A 24,514-nucleotide genomic window follows, 5' to 3' on the forward strand; every position below is an offset into this window, starting at 1 on the left:
TCTTTTAGCACCACCCTAAGTAAAAATGGCTGAAAAGAGCAATGAAATAGTTAGTAAAGGCAACAGGACAGCTTATACATCTCAGTATACCTACCACAAAACCTTCAGGCACAGAAGTACGAGTATAATAGTTTATTACATAACTTACAGGTACAAAGTGCAAATGACTTGACGCCTCTCTTTCCGCAATCCCTTGAACTCTCTGGATCTCAAACTTTCTTTAGGAAAGCAAATGGTTAAAAGCAGACAGTAACTTAATTACAAATAAAGACAAGATTTCAAACATGCATATTATCTTGATAACAAAATGTACAGTAAAACCAAAATTTCATTACTCCACAGTTTACCTTTCCATGTAAAACTTGTATAGTATAACACTTGAGACTGAGAGATTTGGTTTCAGGCATTAACCAGATTTAATTGCTTTTGGCAGGTAAGTAGAGGCTCCAGCAGAGTTATCAACTATTCTGGTCAACAAAAGTAAAGACAAGTGGATAATTATTTTTAGTGGAGGTTTAAAAACCTGTGAGAAGCTCATATTGACTTTTTGGCCTCCAGTCCACAAAATAATACTTCATTTGATAAGCTAAAGTAGGGAGCAATTTTATGGATTAACTCTATCAAAGTGAAGCACATGAAAAATGGGCCAGAATATATTAATCAGGATATAAAAAATTTTCACAGAGGTTTTCAGTGATGTTCGTTTGTTAACAATGACCTATATGTAATAATGTTATTTGTTAATAAATTCACACAACACAAGGCAGTAATTAACTAATGAATTTTCATTTTTCTTTCCCCAATACTAAAAAGGGATAATTATACTATCATTATAATTTGATAATGTCTGTATCTGCTAATTAGGGCACATGATAACTACTACTATAAAATGTGGGAAATGCTGGAACTACAGTTAATACTGTAATTAAAATCCCCCCAAAGGCCAGGCATGGTGGCTCATGCCTGTACTCACAGCACTTTGGGAGCCTGAGGCGGGTGGATCACTCCTGAGGTCAGGAGTTCGAGACCAGCCTGGCTAACATGGCGAAACTCCATCTCTACTAAAAATACAAAAATTAGCTGGTCGTGGTGGTGCACACCTGTAATCCCAGCTACTTGGGAGGCTGAGGCAGGAGAATTGCTTGAACCCAGGAGGCGGAGGTTGCAGTGAGCCAAGATCGCGCCACTGCACTCCAGCTTGGGCGACAGCGTAAGATGCCGTCTAAAAAACAAAAACCCCCCGAAGTGAGAAATTAAATATTTAAACATATTCAATTACAATTTTTACTAGATAAATCTTATAATCCACATGCCTTCTTTGAGGCTTTCATCTGTTTTTTTAAAAATAATTATAGCAAATGCTTTAGTACAAAGACTTAGTCCAAGACTATTATTATTTTCCAATTTAAGGTGAAGCATTCTATTAATAAAACACTGTAAAAACATTTATAATTCAGTGTAAAATTACTACTTAGTAAAAATGCATGTAATTCCTTGTTCCTACTGTCTACAAAAAAAGGAAATTTCCACTTTTTATGTTTTAAAATCGATTCAAACACTTGTATATAGGATTTATTAAACCTACTCATAACCACTTCATAGAAAGTGTCAGCACCATCTCACACTGGTGCATCACTGTGAAAGAAAACATTTTAGAAACAAAACCACTAAAACCAACAGTTTAATGACTATTTACAGAGTATTAGGACTCCAAGTTAATATCTTCCCACTAGAGTTTTACAGGCTTCCTCATATTTCTGAGGCACAACAAAAACAATTTTATAGCTGCCATTTTGTTCCAAAGACAAATTTCCTAATAAAATAAATCTCTACAGAACTGTTTCAGTAAAATAAAATCTCTCCCCTAACCCAGAGATCTTACAACTGAATTTTTAAAAAATGCTGCCAGCTGCAGTGGTTCACGCCTGTAATCCCAGCACTTCGAGAAGCTGAGGTGGGCGGATCACCTGAGCTCGGGAGTTTGAGACCAGCCTAACCAACATGGAAAAACCTCGTCTCTACTAAAAATACAAAATAAGCCGGGAGTGGTGGCGCATGCCTGTAATCCCAGCTACTCGGGAGGCTGAGGCAGGAGAATTGCTTGAGCCCAGGAGGCAGAGGTTGCAGTGAGCAGAGATCGCACCATTGCACTCCAGCCTGGACAACAAGAGTGAAACTCCATCTCAAAGAAAAAAAAATAATTAAAAATAAATAAAAATGCTAGGGAAACAAAGGTATATCCCCAGTCTCTGCCTCTATTAAGCCCACCTCTGTCTGTTCCAGGGTGAAAGAGTGAGCTTTACACGTTATGCTGACTTACATTTCCCAAACATTTCCCCAACATGATGCAGGCATATTACATGGCTCAGGACAGTAATATGATGGATTAAACATTCTGTACAACTTAAAAAGCATTATCAAACCCCTTCAAAAACAAACTAAACAATGGCTGGATACCTGTGAATGACCCAAGGATTTCTAAGATAAACTATTTAGAACTCAATAGAGGGGTCTCCTAATGAAATCAAGCCTTCTAGAAAGAAACCACTTATAGTTTGCAAGAACTCAAAGATATTTTGGATCCACTATAGAGCTCACCAAAATTTATGAAATGAAATTTTTTACAAGCAGACAAAGGAAGATGCATTATATTTAAAAATCACTGTCAATTTTACTAGGATTTAGAATACAAAACCTTTACATCTCTTTTACAATAAAGAATATTTAGATCTCACTTGTCAGAAAAATATTTTTCATTATTAAAAAAATTGTTATAAAGTTGTTTCTTCTGATATGGAGTTTCAAAGCATCTAACATAACCTCCTGAGAAACTCCACAGTGCAAAAATAAACAACATGCATACACTTAAGAACTTTACATTCTTTGAAAAACAATACAAACTGGAAAGAAAATTAGTATGTGATCAAAGAAGTCAGAGCTCAAGTCTGAACTTTGCCAATAAAGGCAAATGATCTGAAGAGTTATTTTCATTTGGAAGTCCATTAACAGTCCATAAGTCTTGTTCTGTAAGAAGTGACAGTCTAGCTAGAAGTTTCAAGCCACCAACCAAAGCAACTTCAGCTCCTAAAGAAGCACATACATATTTAGTAAAACTGTCAACAGGTTATTGTAAATTAATCATACAAGTCTTTTCTCCAAACACATATAGAACTTGAGAGGCCCCTCCAGAAGACTAAAAACTATGAAACAGTTTTTAGAATATTTAAGCTTTATTGAGTTATAACCTAATTGTAATTACCAAACACACAGCAGTTGAGATATTGTTTCTATTTCCAGCTCTGTAACTGTAAGCAATCTTTAGAAGAAAATATAAATGTAATACTTAAGAATGTTAAGAGTAATTTGTCATTGACAACTACCTAAGAAACTCATCCAGCAACCATTCTGTAATTGCATAAAGCCAGAGACACCGGGCCACAGCCCTGCAGAAGTTTATAAGGTGAATGGAGAATAAATTAGTATAACTTAGTCCCAGAGAGTCAGCACCCACAGAAGTAGAGTAAAAGATGACATGCTCTTAATCGTTAAGAAATTTGAAATGCTGATCGGTAACACTCTCCCGCCACCTAGTGAACTTCTGTCAGCATGACAACTGTGAAAACCTTACTACAAATTCAAAGCAGCAGGCATATTTTGTAAAGTAGATCTAGTGGCAGGGGTAAGTCATCTCCTGAGTGTTACTAATAAGGTTATTCCCAGAAGAAAGAAGGGGGGGAACAAACAGAGGGGAAAAGGGTAAAGAACAAGTAGCATTAAAAAAAAAATGGAAGAGAAAAAAAATGAAAAAATCAGAAAAGAAAAAGCCGCCCACATTCAAGTTTTCTTATTCTTCTCCACTTTAAATCCTTTGGCTAATGTTTACAACCTGATTTTCATTGAAGCACACAAAGAAAACTTTTATCACCTTCACTTTTTGAAAACACCTAGTAATAATATAGACTTTTCTGACCGAATGTGGAGGCTCATGCCCGTAATCCAAGCCACTTTGGGAGGCTGAGATGGGCGGGCTGCTTGAACCCAGGAGCTCAAGACCAGCCTGGGCAACATGGTGAAACCCTGTCTCTACAAAAATTACAAAAATTAGGCAGGCATGGTGGCTCGTACCTGTAGTCTTAGCTACTCGGGAAGCTGAGGTGGGAAGGTCACTTAAACCCAAGAGGCAGAGGTTGCAGTAAGCTGAGAATCACGCCACTGCACTCTAGCCTGGGTAACAGAGTGAGACTTTGTCTCAAAAAAAAAAAAAAATAAGTATGTATATATATATATATATATATATATATATATATATATACACACACACACACACACACACACACTTTTCCTCTTCAGAAAAATCCAGTATTCCAGAGTCAACATGACAGCGTAAGCTGTGTTGCTGGCAGTGTAACTATGGTCCTCCAATGAAGGCAGCATGCCTCCGTAAAATTTAAGCACAAAACTATGATGACCATTAACAACATACTCAGTTCCTGTCACAGGAAAAACAGTAAATTTATGGCAAGTAAAAAGAAAGGGCAATATGAAAGACCTATAACTCAGAGGCTGACTGGAACTGGAGGGTAGGACTGATAATGTCATTCTTGGGTAATAATTTGCTTGGATGTGTTTTATTGCCTCCCTCATATGCAAGTAATCAACTGATTTATTCAAATATATTACCAATCTGTCTATTTCGAAATATTTTTACCTTCTAGATCTAGAACTTCAACTGTATGTTTAGAAAGCTTTCTTAACTTTAACCTTGAGGTTTTAGCTACTGTGCTCTCTAGTAGAATTTAGGATTACATGCATTCCTTACCTGGGTGCCCAGCAACATCTTCCTTTTCTGCAGAGTAGAAAATATAATCCACAGTTATGGCACTTCGGGAATGACAGGTGGTCACTTCTGGAATTCCAGTGTCAGGAAAGTAATGTGAATAAACAGATGACAAGCTGAAATGGTGCTGTAAATTTGAAGATAATCTAAACAGAAAAGAAGAAGTGTTTAGTATTCAAGTTTTTTGTAATTTCAAGAATTCCTTCTATCTGAAGTTCTTTTTTATTTAATTTCTAGATTAAGACCAGACATTAGGACAAGCTTTATTTAAATAGACCATATCATAATTTAGTATTAGTTTACTTATGCAGTGATATCTAAAACCCATCAATAAAGCCATCATTAATGTGGCTTTTAAAAAAGCTCTATAATTAGCATACTAATGTGTTCATTATTTATAACATGTGTGAATGCCTCCACTTACTAAAGAACATGTATTCTAAAACCACTTACAAGTTTTATTGTGTTTTTAAGAAAGAGAATCAAGGGGGTCTTCAGGAACACTATTTGGAATCCCCTAGACTTCTGATGACAGAGAGGCCATATTCTAATTTTTCTTGCTATGACATATGAGATAATTTTGTACTACATCTTAAAACAGCTTCTCTAATGGTTTATTACATTTGCCCCATGCACAAATATAATGCATGTGATGTTATGAGTAAAAGGTTTAAAGATAATTTTCTAGTGATACTTTATGAATCATAAGGATCTTTTACGCCTTGAAGGAAAATAAAATCTTAAAAAACTTATCCAACAAACATTTACCAAACACCTTCTAAGTTCTAGGCACTATCTCAGGTGCTGAGAATATGTAGATGAAGATGTTTCCCTTGCTTTTAAAGTGTTCATCTGCCAGGAACAAAGGTAAATCCTTAAAAATGCCCTCTAAGTTTTAGCAACTTTTTATGTCTAAGGATTTATAATATTAAACACAAATAGGGCCGGGCGCGGTGGCTCACACCTGTAATCCCAGCACTTTGGGAAGCCAAGCAGGAAGACTGAGCTCAGGAGACCAGCCTGGGCAACACAGTGAGACCTCATCTCTACAAAAGAAAAAAAAAACTAAGAAAATTAGCTGCACATGGTGGCCCATGCCTGTGGTCTCAGCTACTTGGGAGACTAAGGTAGGAGAACTGCTTGAGCCCAGGAGGTGGAGGCTGCAGTGAGCCAAGATCATGTCACTGCACTCTAGCCTGGATGACAGTGAGATTGACTCTTAAATAAAAATAATAAATAAAAATAGGTCTTCTGCAAACTGTTATTTTACTATCAATTTTTCAGTTTACAAATATAAGCTATGCATATAAACACTCTGCATTTATATATAGATACTAAAAAGTATCTTTTTTTTTTTTTATGAGACAGAGTCTTGCTCTGTCACCCAGGCTGGAGTGCAGTGACACGATCGCAGCTCACTGCAACCTCCGCCTCCCAGATTCACACCATTCTCCTGCCTCAGCTTCCCGAGTAGCTGGGACTACAGGCACCCGTCACCACAACCGGCTAATTTTTGTATTTTCAGTAGAGATGCGGTTTCACCATGTTAGCCAGGATGGTCTCGATCTCCTGACCTCATGATCCGCCCGCCTCGGCCTCCCAAAGTGCTGGGATTAAAGGTATGAGCCACCGTGCCTGGCCTCTTTTTTTCTTTTAATTTTTAGATAGACACCAAGGGCAAAGTATCTGTTTTATGTTTTCATATTATTATTATTTTAAGATGGAGTCTTGCTTTGTTGCCCAGGCTGGAATGCAGTGGCACGATCTTGGCTCACTGCAACCTCCACCCCTCTGGTTCAAGCAATTCTCTGCCTCAGCCTCCCTGGGATTACAGGTGCCTGCCACCATGCCCAGCTAATTTTTTGTATTTTTAGTGGAGATGTGGTTTCACCATCTTGGCCATACTGCTCTTGAACTCCTGACTTCGTGATCCACCCATCTCAGCCTCCCAAAGTGCTGGGATTACAGGTATGAGACACCGCACCCGGCCAGAATGTTTTATTTTTTTCTTTTTTTTAAAATAGAAGCAGGGTCTCACTGTCTTGCCCAGGCTGGTCTCAAACTCCTGGGCTCAAGCAATCCTCCCGCCCTGGCCTCCCAAAGTGCTGAGATTACAGGCATGAGCCAACACGCCCAGCCAGTATCTTTTTTCATATCCTATATTGTTATAAAAAGATTTAAGGATTACTCAAAACTAAGTACTTGTTAGATTAGCCTCCTTATTAATCTTATTCAAAGAAGTTTTTACTCTACTGAAAGATTTAATCATTAATTTTTAAATATTTAAAAATTTTTTTAAAAAATTGCTTCCATTCTTACTAGTTCTTATTTATGTAGTAATATTTTCTCAAAACAAGGTATACAAAATAAAGATTGAGAGGCAGATAAAATGAATGAGAATTTGTTCCTAAATTTAAATGTTAAAACAAAAACCTATAAAATAGCCACAATATAAAACAATCAAGATATTTCAAGAATCTCCCCAAGACTTAAGTCTCTGTCCTGTTTTATTAACATGTATCCATTTCTCAACCATAGCCCCAAATATTCCTATTTCTTTAATGAAGAATCCCAGCATCTTTACCCCTCTGACAATCTTTTCCTACAGTTCAAGAGATACATTTAAATGATCATCTTTTCAACTGGCATATTCATTTTTGGATCAATTCTCTTATAGACAGTTTTAAGATTTAGTAAATCAAAGACAACTAAAGATCCTCTTGATATCTGAGAGAGATGTTTCTGTGATCTTGACCTTTGTTTAAGTATGTGAATTTTAAAGAGTACTTGAGCTGGTCCAGGTCCACAGACAAGCTGTTTCCCTTCCTAACACTACCTAGGCACTTAACTATGTTTCAAACATTGTGCTTTATATGCTTTGTCTCATCTAATCCTCACAACAACCCGAACTACAGACAAAGAAACTGAACCTCAGAGATGTTAAGTTTCTTGCTTAAAATTATTCAGCTAAAACACAGCAGAGTCAGGACTGGACCTCAGGCCTATTTGACTTAAGGGCCGGCACTCTTCACCAGCACGGAATATTATCACCTTAATTTTTTTATCCAAGTGATTTTTGAGAAATGAGTTTTTTATTCAACTAAAGTTAGCAAATGTCTCCTTTTACTTTCCAGAACTCACTTTTCAGCTGTCACTAGGACCTCTGTTTGCTTCAGTTGTGTTTGTGTCAGATCACTGTCTGTAAGAATAGAGGAAAATATATTAATTTTATTAATATAGTTTTGTTCTAGTTTGCCTTAATACCGTCATCTTACTCCAGAAATAATATTTAAGACTTATCTAGGTTAGAAAGATGCCTAGTTACATGTTTCATTCTGGAATCTATATATTTTGATGGCCTCCAGAATTAGGAAAAATAAAAAAATGCAAACAATTCCAAAGCAACATGCAAGTAAATCATGCACAGATAATTCTGGAAGTTCAACTTTAAAATGGTAAATTTAGAGATCTTAAGAAAAAGAATCAATAACTATATATTTATATATATGAATATTCATTCCTGGGATTTTATCTTTTTAAAAACTTAAGTTTTATGTCTTCAAAGGGAACATGATTACCCAGCAGACTGCCAAAATGTATTACAAACACTTACCTGTCTTTTCTACTTTTGGTACCTGCTGTACCTCATACACACAGTTCTGTGAGATACCTAGGTTTGGGGGCCAAATGGGAATAGATAAAATTCTTTGTCCCCGTGAAGACTGTTCCTGGCCAGATACCTAAACAAAATTTCAACAGGTATCTTAAGTGAAAATATTTTAAAGAGTTTATGAATTGAAAAGTTTGTGTCTTAAATAAAAGGTAATCCAAAAGTGGTAAATTATTACCCTTTATTCATTATATTAAGTGGTTCTTTGGCCTTATAAAATCTTCTTTTCTTCAAATACAATTCAGAAAGCACTTATCATTTACATAAAAATGACAATCTTTTTCCCATACATGTTTTTCTTTAATTTGGACATACAAATGATCTATTGCTTTGGACTAATACTACTCATCCTTCTTTACTACCTAAAATATAGTTCCTATTGTATCAAATACAGGCATGCTCAGAGATACTGCAGGTTTGGTTCCAGGCCACCACAATAAAGTGAGTATCTCAATAAAGCAAGTCACATAATTTTTTCAGTTTCCCAGTGCATATAAATTGTGTTTATACTATACTGTAGTTTATTAAGTGTGCAACAGCATTATGCCTAAGAAAATACATACCTTAATTTAAAAATACTTTATTGTTAAAATATCCTAACAATCATCTGAGCCTTCAGTGAGTCATCATCTTTTTACAGGTGGAGGGTCTTGCCTAGATAATAATGGTTGCTGGCTGATCAGCGTGATGGTTGCTTAAGGTTGGGGTTGGCTGTGGCAATTTCTTAAAAATAAGACAACAATGAAATTTGCTGTAGCCATGATGCTTCCTTTCATAAAAGATTTTTCTGTAGCACGTGATGCTGTTTGACAGCACTTTATCCATGGTAGAACTTTTTTCAAAATTGGAAACCTTGTCAATGTTTTATCAACTAAATTTATGTAACATTTAAAATCCTTTGTTGTCATTTCAGCAATGTTCACAGCATCTTCGCCAGGAATAGATTGCATCTCAAGAAAATACTCTGCTCATCTATAAGAAGCAACTCCTCATCTATTTAAGTTTTATCGTGAGATTGAAACAAATCAGTTAATTCTTCAGGCTCCACTTCTAATTCTAGTAATTTTAGTTCTCTTGCTACTTCCACCACATCTACAGTTACTTCCTCCACTGAAGTCTTGAACCCCTCAAAGTCATTCATGGGGGTTGGAATCAACTTCTGCCAAACTCCTTTTAATGGTTATATTTTGACCTCCTCCCATGAATCACGAATGTTCTGAATAGCATTTAGGCTGCTGAATCCTGTCCAGGTTTTCAATTTACTTTCCCCAGATCCATCAGAGAAATCACTTCGATGGCAGCGATAGCCTATGAAATGTATTTCTTAAATAAGGAGACCCGTAGATACAAAATTACTCCTTGATTCCGGCTACAGAATGGATGCCGTGTTAGCAGGCATGAAACACTCATTTCCTTGTACATCTTCATCAGAGCTCTTGGGTCACCAGCTGCCTTGTGAATGAACAGTAATCTTTGGAAAGGAATCTGTTTTTCTGAGTAGTGGTCTTGGCAGTGTGCTTAAAATATTCTATGCCATAAACAGATGCACTGTCATCCCCAAGCTTTGTTTTTCCATTGATAGAGCAGAGGTAGAGTGGATTTAGCATAATTTTTAAGTGCCCTAGGATTTTCAGAATGGTCAATGAACGCTGACTTTAAGTAACAAGCTACATTAGCTCCTAACAAAAGAGTCAGCCTGTCCTTTGAAACCAGGCAATGACTTCTTCTTTCTAGCTATGAAAAGTCCTACATGGCATCTTCTTGCAACAGAAAGTGGTTTCATCCACATTAAAAATCTATTGTTGGCCGGGTGCGGTGGCTCACACCTGTAATCCCAACACTTTGGGGGACTGAGGCAGGAGGACTGCTTGAGCCCAGGAGTTCGAGACCAGCCTGGGCAACATGGTGAAACTCCATCTCTACCAAAAAATATTAAAAAATTAGCCCAGCATGGAGGCATGCACCTGTAATCCCAGCTACTTGGGAGGCTGAAGCAGAATCGCTTGAACCCAGGAGGAGGAGGTTGCAGTGAACCGAGATTGTGTCATTGCACTCCAGCCTGGGCAATAGTGTGAGACTCTGTCTCCAAAAAAAAAAAAAAAAAAATCTATTATTTAGTGTAGCCACCTTCATCAATGATCTTAGCTAGATCTTCTGGATAACCTACTGTAGCTTCTACATCAGCAGCACTTATTGTTTTACCTGCACTTTTATGTTACGGAGATGGCTTCATTCCTTAAACCTCACAAATTAAACTCTGTTAACTTCCAACTTCTCTTCTGCAGCTTATCTCTCTCAGCCTTCATAAAATTGAAGACACTTAGTGCCTTTCTCAGGATTAGGCTTTGACTCAAGGGAATGCTGTAGCTGGTTTGATCTTCTATCCAGACCACTCAAGCTTTCTCCATATCAGCAATAAGGCTGTTTTGCTTTCTTATTATGCCTTCATACACTGGAGTAGCACTTCTAATTTCCTTCAAGAACTTTTCCTTTGCATTCACAACTTTGCTGTTTGGTGCAAGAGGCCTAGCTTTTGGCCTCTCAGCTTTCAAAATGCCTTCCTTGCTAAGCTTAATCATTTCTAGCTTTTGATTCAAAGTGAGACATGTGAGTCTTCCTTTTACTTGAACACTTAGAGAGTGCTGCAGGGCTATTACTTGGCCTAGTTTCAATATTGTTGCGCTTCAGGGAATATAGAGGCCCAAGTAGGGGGAGAGAGATGATTAGTGGAGCAGTCAAAACACACTTATCGATTAAGTTCATCATTTTATATGGGTACAGTTCATAACCCCCAAAACCATTATAACAGTAATATCGAAGATCACTAATCTGGGATCAACATAACAGATGTAATAATAATGAAAATGTCTGAGTAATGCAAGAGTTACCAAAATGTGGCAGAGACAGGGATTGAGCACATGCTGTTGGAAAAACGGCACCGATAGAGCTGCTTAAGGCAGGGTTGCTACGAAACTTCAATTTTGTAAAATGCAGTATGTTTGAAGCTCGATAAAGCAAAGCACAATAAAATGAGGTATACCTGTACTAACAGAGATTAACTTTTATAAAATTTTAAACTATCTGGGTGTGGTGGCTCATGCCTGTAATCCCAGCACTTTGGGAGGCCGAGGTGAACCTCCAGATGACCTGAGGTTGGGAGTTCGAGACCATCCTGGCTAACACTGTGAAACCCCGTCTCTACTAAACATACAAAAAATTAGCCAGGTGTGGTGGCATACGCCTGTAGTCCCAGCTACTCGGGAGGCTGAGGCAGCAGAATTGCTTGAAACAGGGAGGCGCAGGTTGCAGTGAGCCAAGATCACACCTTTGTACTCCAGCCTGGCAAAAGAGCAACACTCCGTCCATCTCAAAAAATAATAATAAATAAATAAATAATTTTAAACTATCACTGAAAACTCTAGTGGTGGAGAGCTTATTTTGGTAAATATACTGAAAATCAAATGATCTAAAGTAAGGAAAGGAAAGCACAATAAAAATAATTACATGAGCTAAATTGTGCTAAGCTAAAGAAAATATTTATTATTATACAAGGGAAACTTATATAATAAATGTTGAATTACTATTTTGCCCACATCCAGCTTTCCAAATTCTATCCTGCCACCTTGTGTTACTTATTTGTGAAGTATCCATGTCTGTCAATACTTTTTTTTTTTTTTGCTGCCTGTTAATTCCTCCAAGCAGTATGTTGCCACAGACAGATGAAAGAGATGAAAATCAACCAAATGAAAATAATTATTTATTAGATGTGGCTGGGCGCAGTGGCTCACGCCTGTAATCCCAGCACTTTGGGAGGCCGAAGCGGGTGGATCACGAGGTAAGGAGTTCGAGACCAGCCTGGTCAACAAGCTGAAACCCTGTCTCTACTAAAAATACAAAAATTAGCCAGGTGTGGTGGCGCACACCTGTAATCCCAACTACTCAGCCGGCTGAGGCAGGAGAATCACTTGAACCTGGGAGGCGGAACTTGCAGTGAGCTGAGATCATGACACTGCACTCCAGCCTCCAGCCTGGGTGACAGAGGGAGACTCCATCTCAAAAAAAAAAAAGAAGTCATGGAAAATCAGTTTGATAAAGTGAGGGTACTGGATCATCCAGGGTTTTTAAACAGTCATGTAATAACTATCTTCACATTATCATGAGTGGAGCAACTATGTCCACTTCCTACTAACTATGGAGCAAGCACTTACCTTTCCTATGGGAAGTCCTTCATAATTCAATTTTCCTTCCTTTATGAAACTATATAGTGGAGAACCAGGAACAGAATTAAAGTCACCACACATAACAATAGGGCAGAAGCTGCCATCTTTCTGGTGGGCAACACTGGAAATCTCTGCCAGTAGCATTGCCAATTGGGTCAGCTTAATATCACCTCGCCTTGGATTATACAACAGATGGGTATTTGCTACACAGATCGCAGGAGAGGCAGCACATGCAATTTTGGGTTGCAAGAGTAAAACTAATCCAACATTGTCTCTGTCCAACAGAGAAATATCAGGGCGGAAGAATTCCACTGGGTTCACTGACAAGAGTGAAAATTTGGAATGCTTGAAGCAAATAGCACAGCCATCAGGTTTCCTTCCTGTCCGCATCTTATATTCACAGTGATAACCTATAAGAAACAAATGAATTTAAAACAAATGACTGCTTTTATATATTTGTCAAAACACAGCTCACCTGATACTTCTGAACAATGTTTACCAAACTGTATTCTGCAAAACATTAGTAATGTAGGATGTCAATAAACATTGGAATAAAAAACGTTTGACACTGGGTCTATTAGTCATGTAGGATGTCAATAAACATTGGAATAAAAAATGTTTGACACTGGGTCTAACAGGCCTCTTTATATGCAGACTTCAGCCCTTGATATGCTAATGTGTATTATCAGTCTCCCATTGCCATCCTAGTAAAACTTGGTCATGGCAATAACAGTAAAGCCTTTCAATAATCTATTCTTACACTCTCTCCACCCTATATTCCTGATCTTTTTGCTTATAACTCCTTCCCCCTCACTTCATTCCAACCTCACTGGCCTCCTCACTTGCCTTAACACACTCCAACCTCAGGGACTTTCCCTTGCTATTTCTGTTGCTTAGAATGTTCTAGGCATAGCTTATTCCTTCACCTCCTTCAAGTATTTGTTCAAATGTCACCTTGTCTGATCATTTTGTTTAAAACTGAAACCTCTCCATTCCACTTTCCTGCTTTTCTCCAGAAAACTATCATTACTTAATATGCTATTTACTCATTTATTTGGTTAGCCTTTCTCCACTAGAAGGTACACTCCAGATGAGGGAGAAATTTTTTACATCTTTTTTGCCCAGTGCTATATCCTCACTCCCTAGAACAGTGCATGGTATATAGTAGACACTCAAAAAAAAAAATTGCTGAATGAAGGCCGGGCGCGGTGGCTCACGCCTATAATCCCAGCACTTTGGGAGGCCAAGGCGGGTGGATCACGAGGTCACGAGATCAGGGCCATCCTGGCTAACACGGTGAAACCCTGTCTCTACTAAAAAAACACAAAAAATTGGCTGGGCGTGGTGGCGGGCGCCTGCAGTCCCAGCAACTAGGGAGGCTGAGGCAGGAGAACGGCATGAACCTGGGAGGTGGAGCTTGCAGTGAGCCAAGATTGCATCACTACACTCCAGCCTGGGCAACAGAGAGAGAGTCTGTCTCAAAAAAAAAAAAAAAATTTGCTAAATTTATGAATGCAAAGCAGGCACATTTCTCAAGTATATGGGACCACAGATAACTTGTTTCTAGAAGTGCTTATTTATCAAACAGGTTTTTGGCATCTATCCATTAGGAAGACACTAGTAGGCACTGGTATTATAATGATGAAAGAGACAAAATGGTCCCTGACCTCATGGAGCTCAGAGTCCAATAGGTCTAGAGGTGGACAGAACAACTCCTAGGAAAGGGAGTTACTAAGAGATTTTTACACATCTTTCTGTTTGAATTAAAATTATACCCCAACACAAAAGTTTCCGGAGAGTACCTCAACCTTTTCCTGACTCTTTGAAATTAATTTTTTAAAATTAAGATTTTTAGCCAAAATATGCCACACATCTTTGTTAGCAAGTTATATCTTAATGACACATGAATTTTCAAAAGCAAATGTGGCTAAGATAAAAGTTACATTGCCTTGTCTCTATAAAAAAAAATTAAATAATTAGCCGGGCATGGTGGTACACATCTCTAGTCCTATCTACTCAGGAAGCTGAGATGAGAGGATTACTTGAGCCCAGGAGGTTGAGGCTGTAGTGAGCCATGATTGTGCCACTGCACTCCAGCTTGGGTGACAGACCGAGACCCTGTCTCAAAAAAGAAAAAAAAAAAAAAAAGAGTTACACTATACCCAGTGATTCCAAACTTGGCCTGATCTCTGCTCCATAATGATCTTCTTGAACTTCTTGCAAACAAAGTACCTTGGAAGAAAAAAATAACTTGAATTAGAACACAGGGATGCAAATATGAATTTCCTGGTGCTTTTATCTTAAAATATCTAAAAGCTGGCTTCTAAAATTCCACACCTGATAATAATTGAAATAAAAGACATCCTTTTTTCTTGTTATATATCTACCAAATTAATGTTTCTGAATTTTGATCAATCTCAAAACTCTGGCCCTCAATCACATGGAGCTCCCTTAGTACTCAAAATTATTATATCCAAAAGGAAATATTCTTAGCTTACATGTCAGGGTATTTTTTCGGGTTTTACGTGCTCATTGGTACTATCTTTCAGGTCTTAAGAGGCTGATTTCTTTGAATGTTATCAGATAGGTGACATTTTTGCAGGAATTACTGAAACTTTAAATCAAAGTTAATATTTACTGAATACTTAATATGCTGCCAGTTTCTGTCTCAAAAGTGACCCATACTTAAAAACGTTTTGGACCCTTTTTGAAAAGTTAGATGATTATTCACACCAGCAACCACTAACAAATGCCTCTCTGAAAGTCATACCTTATTAAGACTTATTCCATCATTATTGTTAAAACACATTCCTTTCTTACCCCACAAACAAAACGGAGAAAACCATTTAGTTCATAAATGCACAAATGAAACATGTAACCCAACTTTTTCTTTTCTTTTCTTTTCTTTTCTTTTTTTTTTTTTGAGGCAGAGTTTCACTCTTGTTGCCCAGGCTGGAGTGCAATGGCGCAATGTCAGCTCACCGCAACCTCCACCTCCTGGGTTCGAGTGATTCTCCTGCCTCAGCCTCCTGAGTAGCTGGGATTACAGGCATGCGCCACCACGCCTGGATAATTTTGTATTTTTTAGTAGAGACAGGGTTTCTCCATGTTGGTCAGGCTGGTCTCGAACTACCGACCTCAGGTGATTCGCCTGTCTCAGCCTCCCAAAGTGCTGGGATTACAGGCATGAGCCACTGTGCCCGGCCCCAGCTTTTTCTTATGTGAAGAATTTCAATAATATTTTGCACTTACGTCTGCATCAAAGTGTTTAATTTCTTTCAGAATATTAGGAAACCTAAAACTCCAGTGTAATACTGGCCGCTGGCAATGTCTATAAAGGTGAGAGTTATCTTCCAGTAAATCTTGTGAAAGTATATTATAGGACATCACTGAAAAGTCAAAGTTGTTCTCACTGTCTTCACATTTGGGATCAACATTTTTGTCTCCTAGGATCTTCGTTTTTTCTTTATCATGGCTACATATATATTCCCAATTCCGCTTTATCACACCTGTTAAAAATATATTGCACAAATATAAGGAATTAATCAAAAGCAGACCATATATAGTTCTCCACATATATGTATTTTTCAGCCTCTTAAAAATTCCCATAAGCAATAAATAGAATGTTTTTCCCTAGGAAGTGGCAATATAGCACTGAATAATTAGAACTGTTATCAAATTGGTAAAAATGTGGTAACACAATATACTGACTGACCAACAGGTTTAAAACAGGTTTAAAATAATCTTGCAAGTCATTCTGGAGGCTGAGAATACGTGCTTATAAAGCTAAGACTATACGGAGGTTGTGGTTTCTCACTTCTCTACAGTTAAGAAGCGGCTCTGCCACAGATGTGATTGACACTTTTATAACTATAACAACATATTTGTATGTCAAAGTTGGCTTTTCAATAAGATGATTTTACATTGTGTTTTATTCCCTATTAGTGGGATAAGATCATCAAATGATTAACTAAGTTCCAGTAGCAACCCTTGGTTCAGAATTCTAGTTTATACATGCAAGAAGCGTATATCATGGCAATATATGGAAGAAGTTTTAGTGTTTAAAACACTAAAGTGGAACATGCAAACAAAATAAACAAAAGAAATCTTTTAAATGTACAATAAAGAAAAAGTTAAATATGACATAGCTACAGAATGCTAGTAAATGATGGCTAACCAACAAACCTAGCATGCAACAACCAGGAGTGTGTCATAGTTCATATTCTGCAAACACATCATGCATTCTGCAAAAGTGATGAAAAGAGAATTAAAAAAATGAGACTTTGCAGTCATAGGCAGTCCCTGACTTAGAAATAACCGCGTGTGTGATGTGTGTCTGTGTATTCACCTTTGATCTTGCCTCCTACACCCTATCATTAAAGAGGATGCTCTTATTGCCATGGAAACCATGAAGAGAAACACGGACTTTTTAGAGAATTTATGAGCTCAAAAGAAAGAGAAAACAAAAAATGGGAAGAACATGGGAAAACAGATTTGGAAATGGACTTCTAAGTATGATTAAATAATACAAAAAAATTTCAGTCCTAGAATATCTCCCTCTATCCTGCAAAGGTTTTCACTTCACTGGAATACAATGCCTAGAATTCCACCAATCAAAAATTAAATTGAAGTTAAAATATCCTATACACTTATACAGAGGGTGAAAGAAAAGACTAAAAGGAAATACACCACTTTTTTTAAGAGTAGTTATCTCTTAGTGTTAGGACTATGAAATATTTTTGCAAATCTTCTGCACAATACACTTACAATCAAAATATCACTATGCTATGTAAAAATGCCAATGAAGTAATCATTTTAAAGAATGATTAGGCCGGGCGCGGTGGCTCAAGCCTGTAATCCCAGCACTTTGGGAGGCCGAGACGGGCGGATCACGAGGTCAGGAGATCGAGACCATCCTGGCTAATACGGTGAAACCCTGTCTCTACTTAAAAAAATACAAAAAACTAGCCAGGCGACGAGGCGGGCGCCTGTAGTCCCAGCTACTCGGGAGGCTGAGGCAGGAGAATGGCGTAAACCCGGGAGGCGGAGCTTGCAGTGAGCTGAGATCCGGCCACTGCACTCCAGCCTGGGTGGCAGAGCAAGACTCCGTCTCAAAAAAAAAAAAATTAAAGAATGATTAGGCCAGGAACAGTGGCTCACGCCTGTAATCTCAGCACTTTGGGAGGCTGAGGCGGGTGGATCACCTGAGGTCAGGAGTTTGAGACCAGCCTGGCCAACATGGCGAAACCCTGTCTCTACTAAAAATACAAAAATTGGCCAGGCGTGGTGGCTTGCGCCTGTAATCCCAGCTACTCAGGAGGCTGAAGCGGGAGAATTGCTGTAACCCGGGAAGCAGAGGTTGCAGTGAGCCAAGATCACACAATTGCACTCCAGCCTGGGCAACAAGAGTGAGACTCCGTCTCAAAAAAAAAAAAAAAAGATAGACACAAAACCAAACAAGTCTTCAACTATGAAGAATTTTGCCTAGAGCCTATCCTATGCCCAGGAAAGGAAACTATTCCCTATCATTCACTGAAGATAGGAATCCTACCCCCAATAGCTCAGAACTAAGGCTAATTGTACGGGCTCTGCAGAGCCACTCAGGTTTGTAACAAAACTGCTATAGGGAAAACAGAACTGATTGGCCGGGCGCGGTGGCTCACACCTGTAATCCCAGCACTTTGGGAGGCTGAGGAGGGCCGATCACAAGGTCAGCAGAGCGAGACCATCCTGGCTAACACGGTGAAACCCCGTATCTACTAAAAAGTACAAAAATTTAGCCAGGCGTGGTGGCGGGCACCTGTAGTCCCAGCTACTTGGGAAGCTGAGGCAAGAGAATGGTGTGAACCCAGGAGGCAGAGCTTGCAGTGAGCCGAGATCGTGTCACTGCACTCCAGCCTGGGCAACAGAGTGAGACTTCCCCTCCAAAAAAAAAAAAAACAAAAAAACTGATCATGTGTAGAACACAATTCATTCATAAACTGGAGACTGTCTATGATGGTTTTAGCCAAATCAAAGTCTTCTTACGTATGCAAGATGGAAAGGGTTCTAGTCATGCAAACAATATACAAGCTATCATCATAGATGGAGCACTACCCTGGTGTCACTGCCATATTAAAATATGAAAATTAAGGTCTAAAAACCTTATTAATATTTCCTTATAAAACATGTACATGTAATGGCATATAAATGCATTAAGATTTTTATTGTCCTGGTCATTAAAGCTTATAACCAACTCTTTTTGCAATTCCATTTTGTAAACAACCAGGACCATTAGATTATCTGGTTAATACAGTGGCTTTCAAACTTCTACAGCTTGTAGAACCCTTCTGTGTTACTTTTCATGTCATGGAACACCAATCCCTGGCATGCTGGGACTGGGGCTGGGATGATGGAGTGAACACACATTTTATACTGACCACATTTGCTTTTAATAAACTTACAAAAATGTGTTCAAATGTGAGGGTTCCATGGAAGACAATTTGAAAACCACTGATAGAGTGGATAGTCTCTGGCCTTCATATGCTTCACAACATAAATTCACACTACAAAAGCTTATATACCTTCCATATCAGGAGGAACAAGGTGATCACAGCAGAGAAGACAGATGAATCAAAGAAAGTAAGCAATAGGCCTGATCGGGTTTTTAGGGTGCCTAATTACAAAGTCATAATTGTATCACACAAATCCTTCAAATACCACTTTAAAGTGATAGGCAAGTTAGCAATGCTGTTTTCTTGATTGAAAAGTATTAGTGAAATATCGGAAGTCACAAATATGGCTTAACGAAGAGCATTTTCCTTATTCACAACACCTAGGAAGAATGGACATATAGAAAGTCAGGTTGTAATCAAGCTTTATCAGTAGGTAAATGTAATTCCCCATCCATAAAGGGAAAACAACACCATAATTTTCTGAGTACCTACTATGAAGCCAACAGTGTGTTAGGCACTTTGACATACAGTATCTCATTTCATTCAACAGACTTTCAAGTAGGCATTATTTTACATGAAAAAATCAAGGAGCAAAGAGGTTAAGTAAGCTGTCCAAGTTCATATAATTAGTGGTGGGGCAGAAAGCAGGGAATGGTTCCTCAATCAATGCTTATGAAGCTATGCCACAGCTCCATCTGAAAGCACCCCAGATTTATAAGAGGCTAAACAAAAGAGGAGTGTGAGGACCTGATGAACAAATTACATGAGTGAAAAGCAATATGGTATCATCATACAGCCCTAGATTTATAGATCTTAGGATTGTTCTCAGAAACCTAATTTTAATGCCTCTAAATACACCTTTCATTCATTCAAATATTTCTTGTTTATCTCCCTATGCTGTGGTTAAGTACTACACACAAACAGATTTTCACTTTTGGATAGTTAAGAATTTCTACAAGTGTTTGTTTTTTCTGACTAGGTTCTTTGTAACTGTGTAGCAATAAGTTACACATTTATTTGAATATTAGCTTAGCAAAGTTGATTGGGACCCAGCTGAAGCCTGTAGACTACTATCTGATAAACCAGAGGGAATCTGAAGAGCACTAATTCTAGCTTTGGCTTCCAGACGAGACTCACCTTGAATGTCTTCCTTCGACAAACTTATATATCAGCTCCCTAAACATTTAACACCCACACAGCCTTCTCTCAAATATCTTCAGAGGAATTATCTTCACTGAAAATTATGGTTTAATAAGAAAGACAATTCCAAATCCAAATTCTACCTAAACATCTCATTTATACTTTCAGGAGATGGGGTTGTGGTGGGGGCAAGACTGGCAGCACAGAGGGAGTCTAGTAAATTGTTCAGAGTAGAAAGAATATGAAAAAATAGAAGTAAATTAACACATTTTAAAAAACTTTCTCAAAGTGGAGTAAGATGTGGTTCCCCTTCTAAAAGATAATACTTCTAGCAAACTCTCAAGATATCTGTGGACCCCAATTTGAGATATACAGATTTAATAAACAAAAATCTTATCCTATAAGACCATGTCTTTCATTTATGGTTGCTTCTATTTATGAGTCCTTTTGTCTTACATAAAAACGTTGGCTTAAAAATGAAAACACTAAATTTTTTTTAGATCTTTAGACTTCTAAGCATACAGCCATCAATTTCTAAGAAGTCTAAGGGCTTTTGTTTCAAAAACATTGGATTTAAAAATTATCCTTAAATAAAACTTACTTTTGTAATCTATTTCTCCTTTCTTTGCCAATCTTATTCTATCTGTAGACTCATTTCTATTTTTACAGCCAGAAGTACACAATTAGTTGAATAAAAATAAAGACTTCATTTAAGGAAGAATTCATTTTTTTCTTTTTTTTTTCGAGACAGAGTCTCGCTCTGTAGCCCAGGCTGGAGTGCAGTGGCATGATCTCAGCTCACTGCAAGCTCCGCCTCCCGGGTTCACGCCATTCTCCTGCCTTAGCCTCCTGAGTAGCTGGGACTACAGGTGCCCGCCACCACGCCCGGCTAAATTTTTGTATTTTTAGTAGAGACGGGGTTTCACCGTGGTCTCGATCTCCTGACCTTGTGATCCGCCCGCCTCGGCCTCCCAAAGTGCTGGGATTACAGGCGTGAGCCACTGCGCCCGGCCAAGAATTCATTTTTTTCTAACACAAAACTACTGGCTAAAAATCAACACCAAATACCTCTAAAACCTTAGGAGGTTTAAAGGATTAGATATGAAAGTTTCAATTTAGTCTATCACTTGTATCTATTTCTACACCAAGATAAATGTCACCTTTACCTTGGTGTTTTCTTCGTTTTGATGAAGGCTCATCTCCCTCAGCGTTCATGATGTAACTAGAGAGATGAATCAAAGATGTCTGGCTCAGGTTGTCAGGTCTCCAGTTACAGTACTGGAACTGAGTTCTAGACTCAAACAAACAGGGTGGTCTCCAATTTAGTGAAAAATGCCTACTACTGAAGTATGGGTAAGGAGCTTGAGAGTAATGTCCAGGCCACCTCATACAACTAGAAATATGTCTGTTCCAGCAACACCTTTGTAGATTCTCCCACGGTGTAGTCCAGTCTCTGCCCAGACTCCTCGAGTGATGGGGAAACATGGGGTATCTAAAAGAAATAAATACACTCCTTGAGGCACCACTTTTTGTTCAGCTATAGTTTACAAAATCTAAGTCTATTTCCTCAAGGGAAAGTAATGGCTAATATTTAAAATCTGACTTCTAAATCTGTGAAGGATGAAGGGGAAACCACCCATGATTTACCTATTAGCATCAATGTCTCAAGACTCTCGTCCTAAAAAACCATTAATGGTATTCTCAATACTTAACACAGCATGCCTCCCAGGCTCCTAAAACACCACATACCCCTCAAAATGTACATAGTTCAACTGAGAGATGAATCAACTATCAAAATGATATTCAGAGTAGCTTTCAAGCACCTAAAAAACTCAATGAGAAAATAAAATACACAACAAACATTATACTGAAACCGAATAAGGAACTCTTATCACACTACAATCAAAGTAAATCTCTTCTCCCACGTGGAGCGATAACAAGTTTCTGAACAGCTCTTTATACCAAGGGCAGATTTTTCCAAACACCTGTATAAGCTAGGAAAACAAAAGCCTATCCACAACTTCATAAATTCACAAAACTACTTCTCTTACTAATCAACGGGTGGATAATTTATTTTTCCATCCTTTTTTAAGCATGATTCTCCTTGGGGGAAATTAAAGAGGATGGGGATTACTTACTAAGAACGCACCAACACTCCAAACCAACAGCTTCAATTTAACCCACCATCCAAAATATCTCCAAAGCGGCGCTAACATTTTTAACAGATATGTTGCTCTCAGGCTCTCAAGAGACACTTCAGCTTAATAAAGCACCATGTTCCTCTCACTACACTACTTTGGCAAAATGTTAAGATTCTGAAGACTTCTATTCTTTCCTCCAAAAGTCTTAACACCTACATTTCCTCCACAGCATCAATAATGTGCCCTCCCATCCCTAAGGGAATTTTGTTTAAGTTGCATTTACCGTTATTTAACTTTATACGCTGTTATTTTCCTTTTAACAGCATTTAAATTTTTATTGCATATTTTTACAGTTTAAGTATTCCCTAGTTGTTCTCTAAAATCAACTTAATTGTAAATCTTTAAAAGCATAAAACATGGGTATCTTACACTGCTTTGTGATAACTGTGAAAGCCATAGGAATTTGGGCACATGGTCCACGCATTTTCTATCCTAATAAGCCACTGTATTGAAATACAATACTTGTACTACAACAGTTAATTCTCTATATTTGCAGTTATTTATTCAGACTTTTTTTTCTCTTAAGATGTTAAGCTCCTTCAGGACCAGAACCGTCTTACTCATTTTAATAACGTTCTCTTCACAAGTGCCTAGCACAGTGCCTGGCAAACAGCTGGTACTCAGGAAACATTGTTGAACTGAATTACCATCAAGTCCCAGGCCTATGGGAGTTAAAACCAAATCCCCATCACTTATGCAATAATACATGCTGTGTTTCCAAAGCGTGGTGGGTGGTACACGAGTCATTTCATAGAGTACACAGTTAAATTACTTGATTGTAATATCTAAATATTTGTTAGTTTATTAGGAAAAAACATAATCGCACATCAAATCCAAGACTGCTGACACTGCTTAGGGCGAAGCTAATGTGGGCCGCACCTACTGAAGTGCTTTTTTAAAAAACTGAGTCAATTTAAAGAAAAATATCCAGTAAATAAAAAGGTGGAACAAGAACTTGGCCCTAACAGTAAGGGATGACATACAAGTGACTAAAGTTTGAGAGACACTAACACATCAACAAAAATCAAGCCCCTCCTGGGCGTGTGCCACACGCGCGCCTCCAGGGGATCAGGACCGCCGAGACCTACTGAGGAGAGGCGGCCTCCCCGCCGACGCTCGGCTCCCGGGACGGTGCTGCGGAGTGTGGGGAGCAGGCCAGCGCTGCTCTGGAGGCTGGGTGGGGGGAAGCGGGCCAGGGATCCAAAGCCACTGGCGCAAGCCTGGCCAGCGGCCCATGAACTCCGCGCCAAGACCCCAGACTTCGTTGGCCCAGCGTGTCGCCGGCTGCGCGCCGGGTTTACCTATCCCTCTTGGTCTCTGGAGGCTCCTCCCGGATACACCATCGCCCAGACCCTCTTCCTCTTCCTTCCTCCCCTAGCCCGCCCCGCCCCGGGTTAGTCCCAGACGCCCGCCCGCGCCCTCAGGCCGCCCGCCCCTCTCTCCTCCCTCCAAGTACCCAGCCCTACTGACCGTCCTCTTCCCACCACACAGTGGCCGTAACCCTTCCTCACACATCGCCAGGCTTCCATCTTCGCCCTCCGCGTGCGTCCAGTTCCCAGGCCCCGGGTTCCACCTCAATCTCTAAACCGATGCGGTGGCCTAAAGTACCTAGGGAACCCCATCACTCTAAGTACCGACTCCAGTCCCGGCTGCAAGGCATGCTGGGAGGTGCAGTCTCGCCGCCAGCCGGCCTACTCTCCATCTTGCGCAGTGAGAGTCCCTGAATGCCTTAACCCGGAATTCTGCTCAAAGAGCATGCGCAGAGCGTGGGAAGCGCGAGCAACCATTTCTGAACAGGGCAAAACACCCGACCTTCGTCTTAAAGGAACAGAATGAAATAAACTTTTGTTTTCTTTTTCTTTCTTTCTTTCTTTCTTTTTTGAGATGGAGTTTCGCTCTTGTCGCCCAGATTGTAGTGCAGTGGCATGATATCGGCACATTGCAACCTCCGCCTCCCGGATTCAAGCGATTCTCCTGCCTCGGCCACCCAAAAGTAGCTGGGATTACAGGAA

At 39.0% G+C, this 24,514-nt stretch overlaps 1 protein-coding gene across 9 annotated transcripts; it reads right to left on the reverse strand.

Annotated features, from left to right (window-relative positions):
* Positions 1 to 117: 117 nt before the first annotated feature.
* Positions 118 to 24,235, reverse strand: ANGEL2 (angel homolog 2). 9 transcript variants are annotated; one of them, XM_033195245.1, is made up of 9 exons: positions 23,973 to 24,235; positions 19,291 to 19,541; positions 15,980 to 16,236; positions 14,890 to 14,959; positions 12,716 to 13,137; positions 8,451 to 8,577; positions 7,979 to 8,036; positions 4,820 to 4,983; positions 118 to 3,084 (listed from the first exon to the last, which is right to left on the reverse strand). In XM_033195245.1, the coding sequence occupies exons 2-9, from the start codon at positions 19,295 to 19,297 to the stop codon at positions 2,933 to 2,935; spliced, it is 1,257 nt and encodes a 418-aa protein (XP_033051136.1). In that variant the 5' UTR covers positions 19,298 to 19,541; positions 23,973 to 24,235; the 3' UTR covers positions 118 to 2,932. The 9 variants fall into 9 exon arrangements, with proteins under 9 accessions (XP_033051136.1, XP_033051132.1, XP_033051140.1 ...); XM_033195241.1 differs by lacking the exon at positions 19,291 to 19,541 and adding an exon at positions 21,468 to 21,793; XM_033195249.1 differs by lacking the exons at positions 19,291 to 19,541; positions 23,973 to 24,235 and adding exons at positions 21,468 to 21,793; positions 23,804 to 23,898.
* Positions 24,236 to 24,514: the final 279 nt, after the last annotated feature.

The sequence above is a fragment of the Trachypithecus francoisi genome, unplaced genomic scaffold, assembly GCF_009764315.1.
Source record: "Trachypithecus francoisi isolate TF-2019V2 unplaced genomic scaffold, Tfra_2.0 Lachesis_group5, whole genome shotgun sequence".
NCBI lineage: Eukaryota > Metazoa > Chordata > Mammalia > Primates > Cercopithecidae > Trachypithecus > Trachypithecus francoisi.

What these genes read in the sequence shown, in the direction of transcription:
- ANGEL2 (XM_033195241.1), bottom strand. Translation starts at nt 24,031, where the DNA reads ATGGAAGCCTGGCGATGTGTGAGGAAGGGTTACGGCCACTGTGTGGTG. An exon ending in GCCAAGTTTGGAATCACTGG is followed by an intron (nt 13,138 to 14,889) that starts GTATAGTGTAAC and finishes TGTTTCTTATAG; the next exon opens with GTTATCACTGTGAATATAAG. An exon ending in GTCCTAGTGACAGCTGAAAA is followed by an intron (nt 4,984 to 7,978) that starts GTGAGTTCTGGA and finishes TTTTCTGTTTAG; the next exon opens with ATTATCTTCAAATTTACAGC.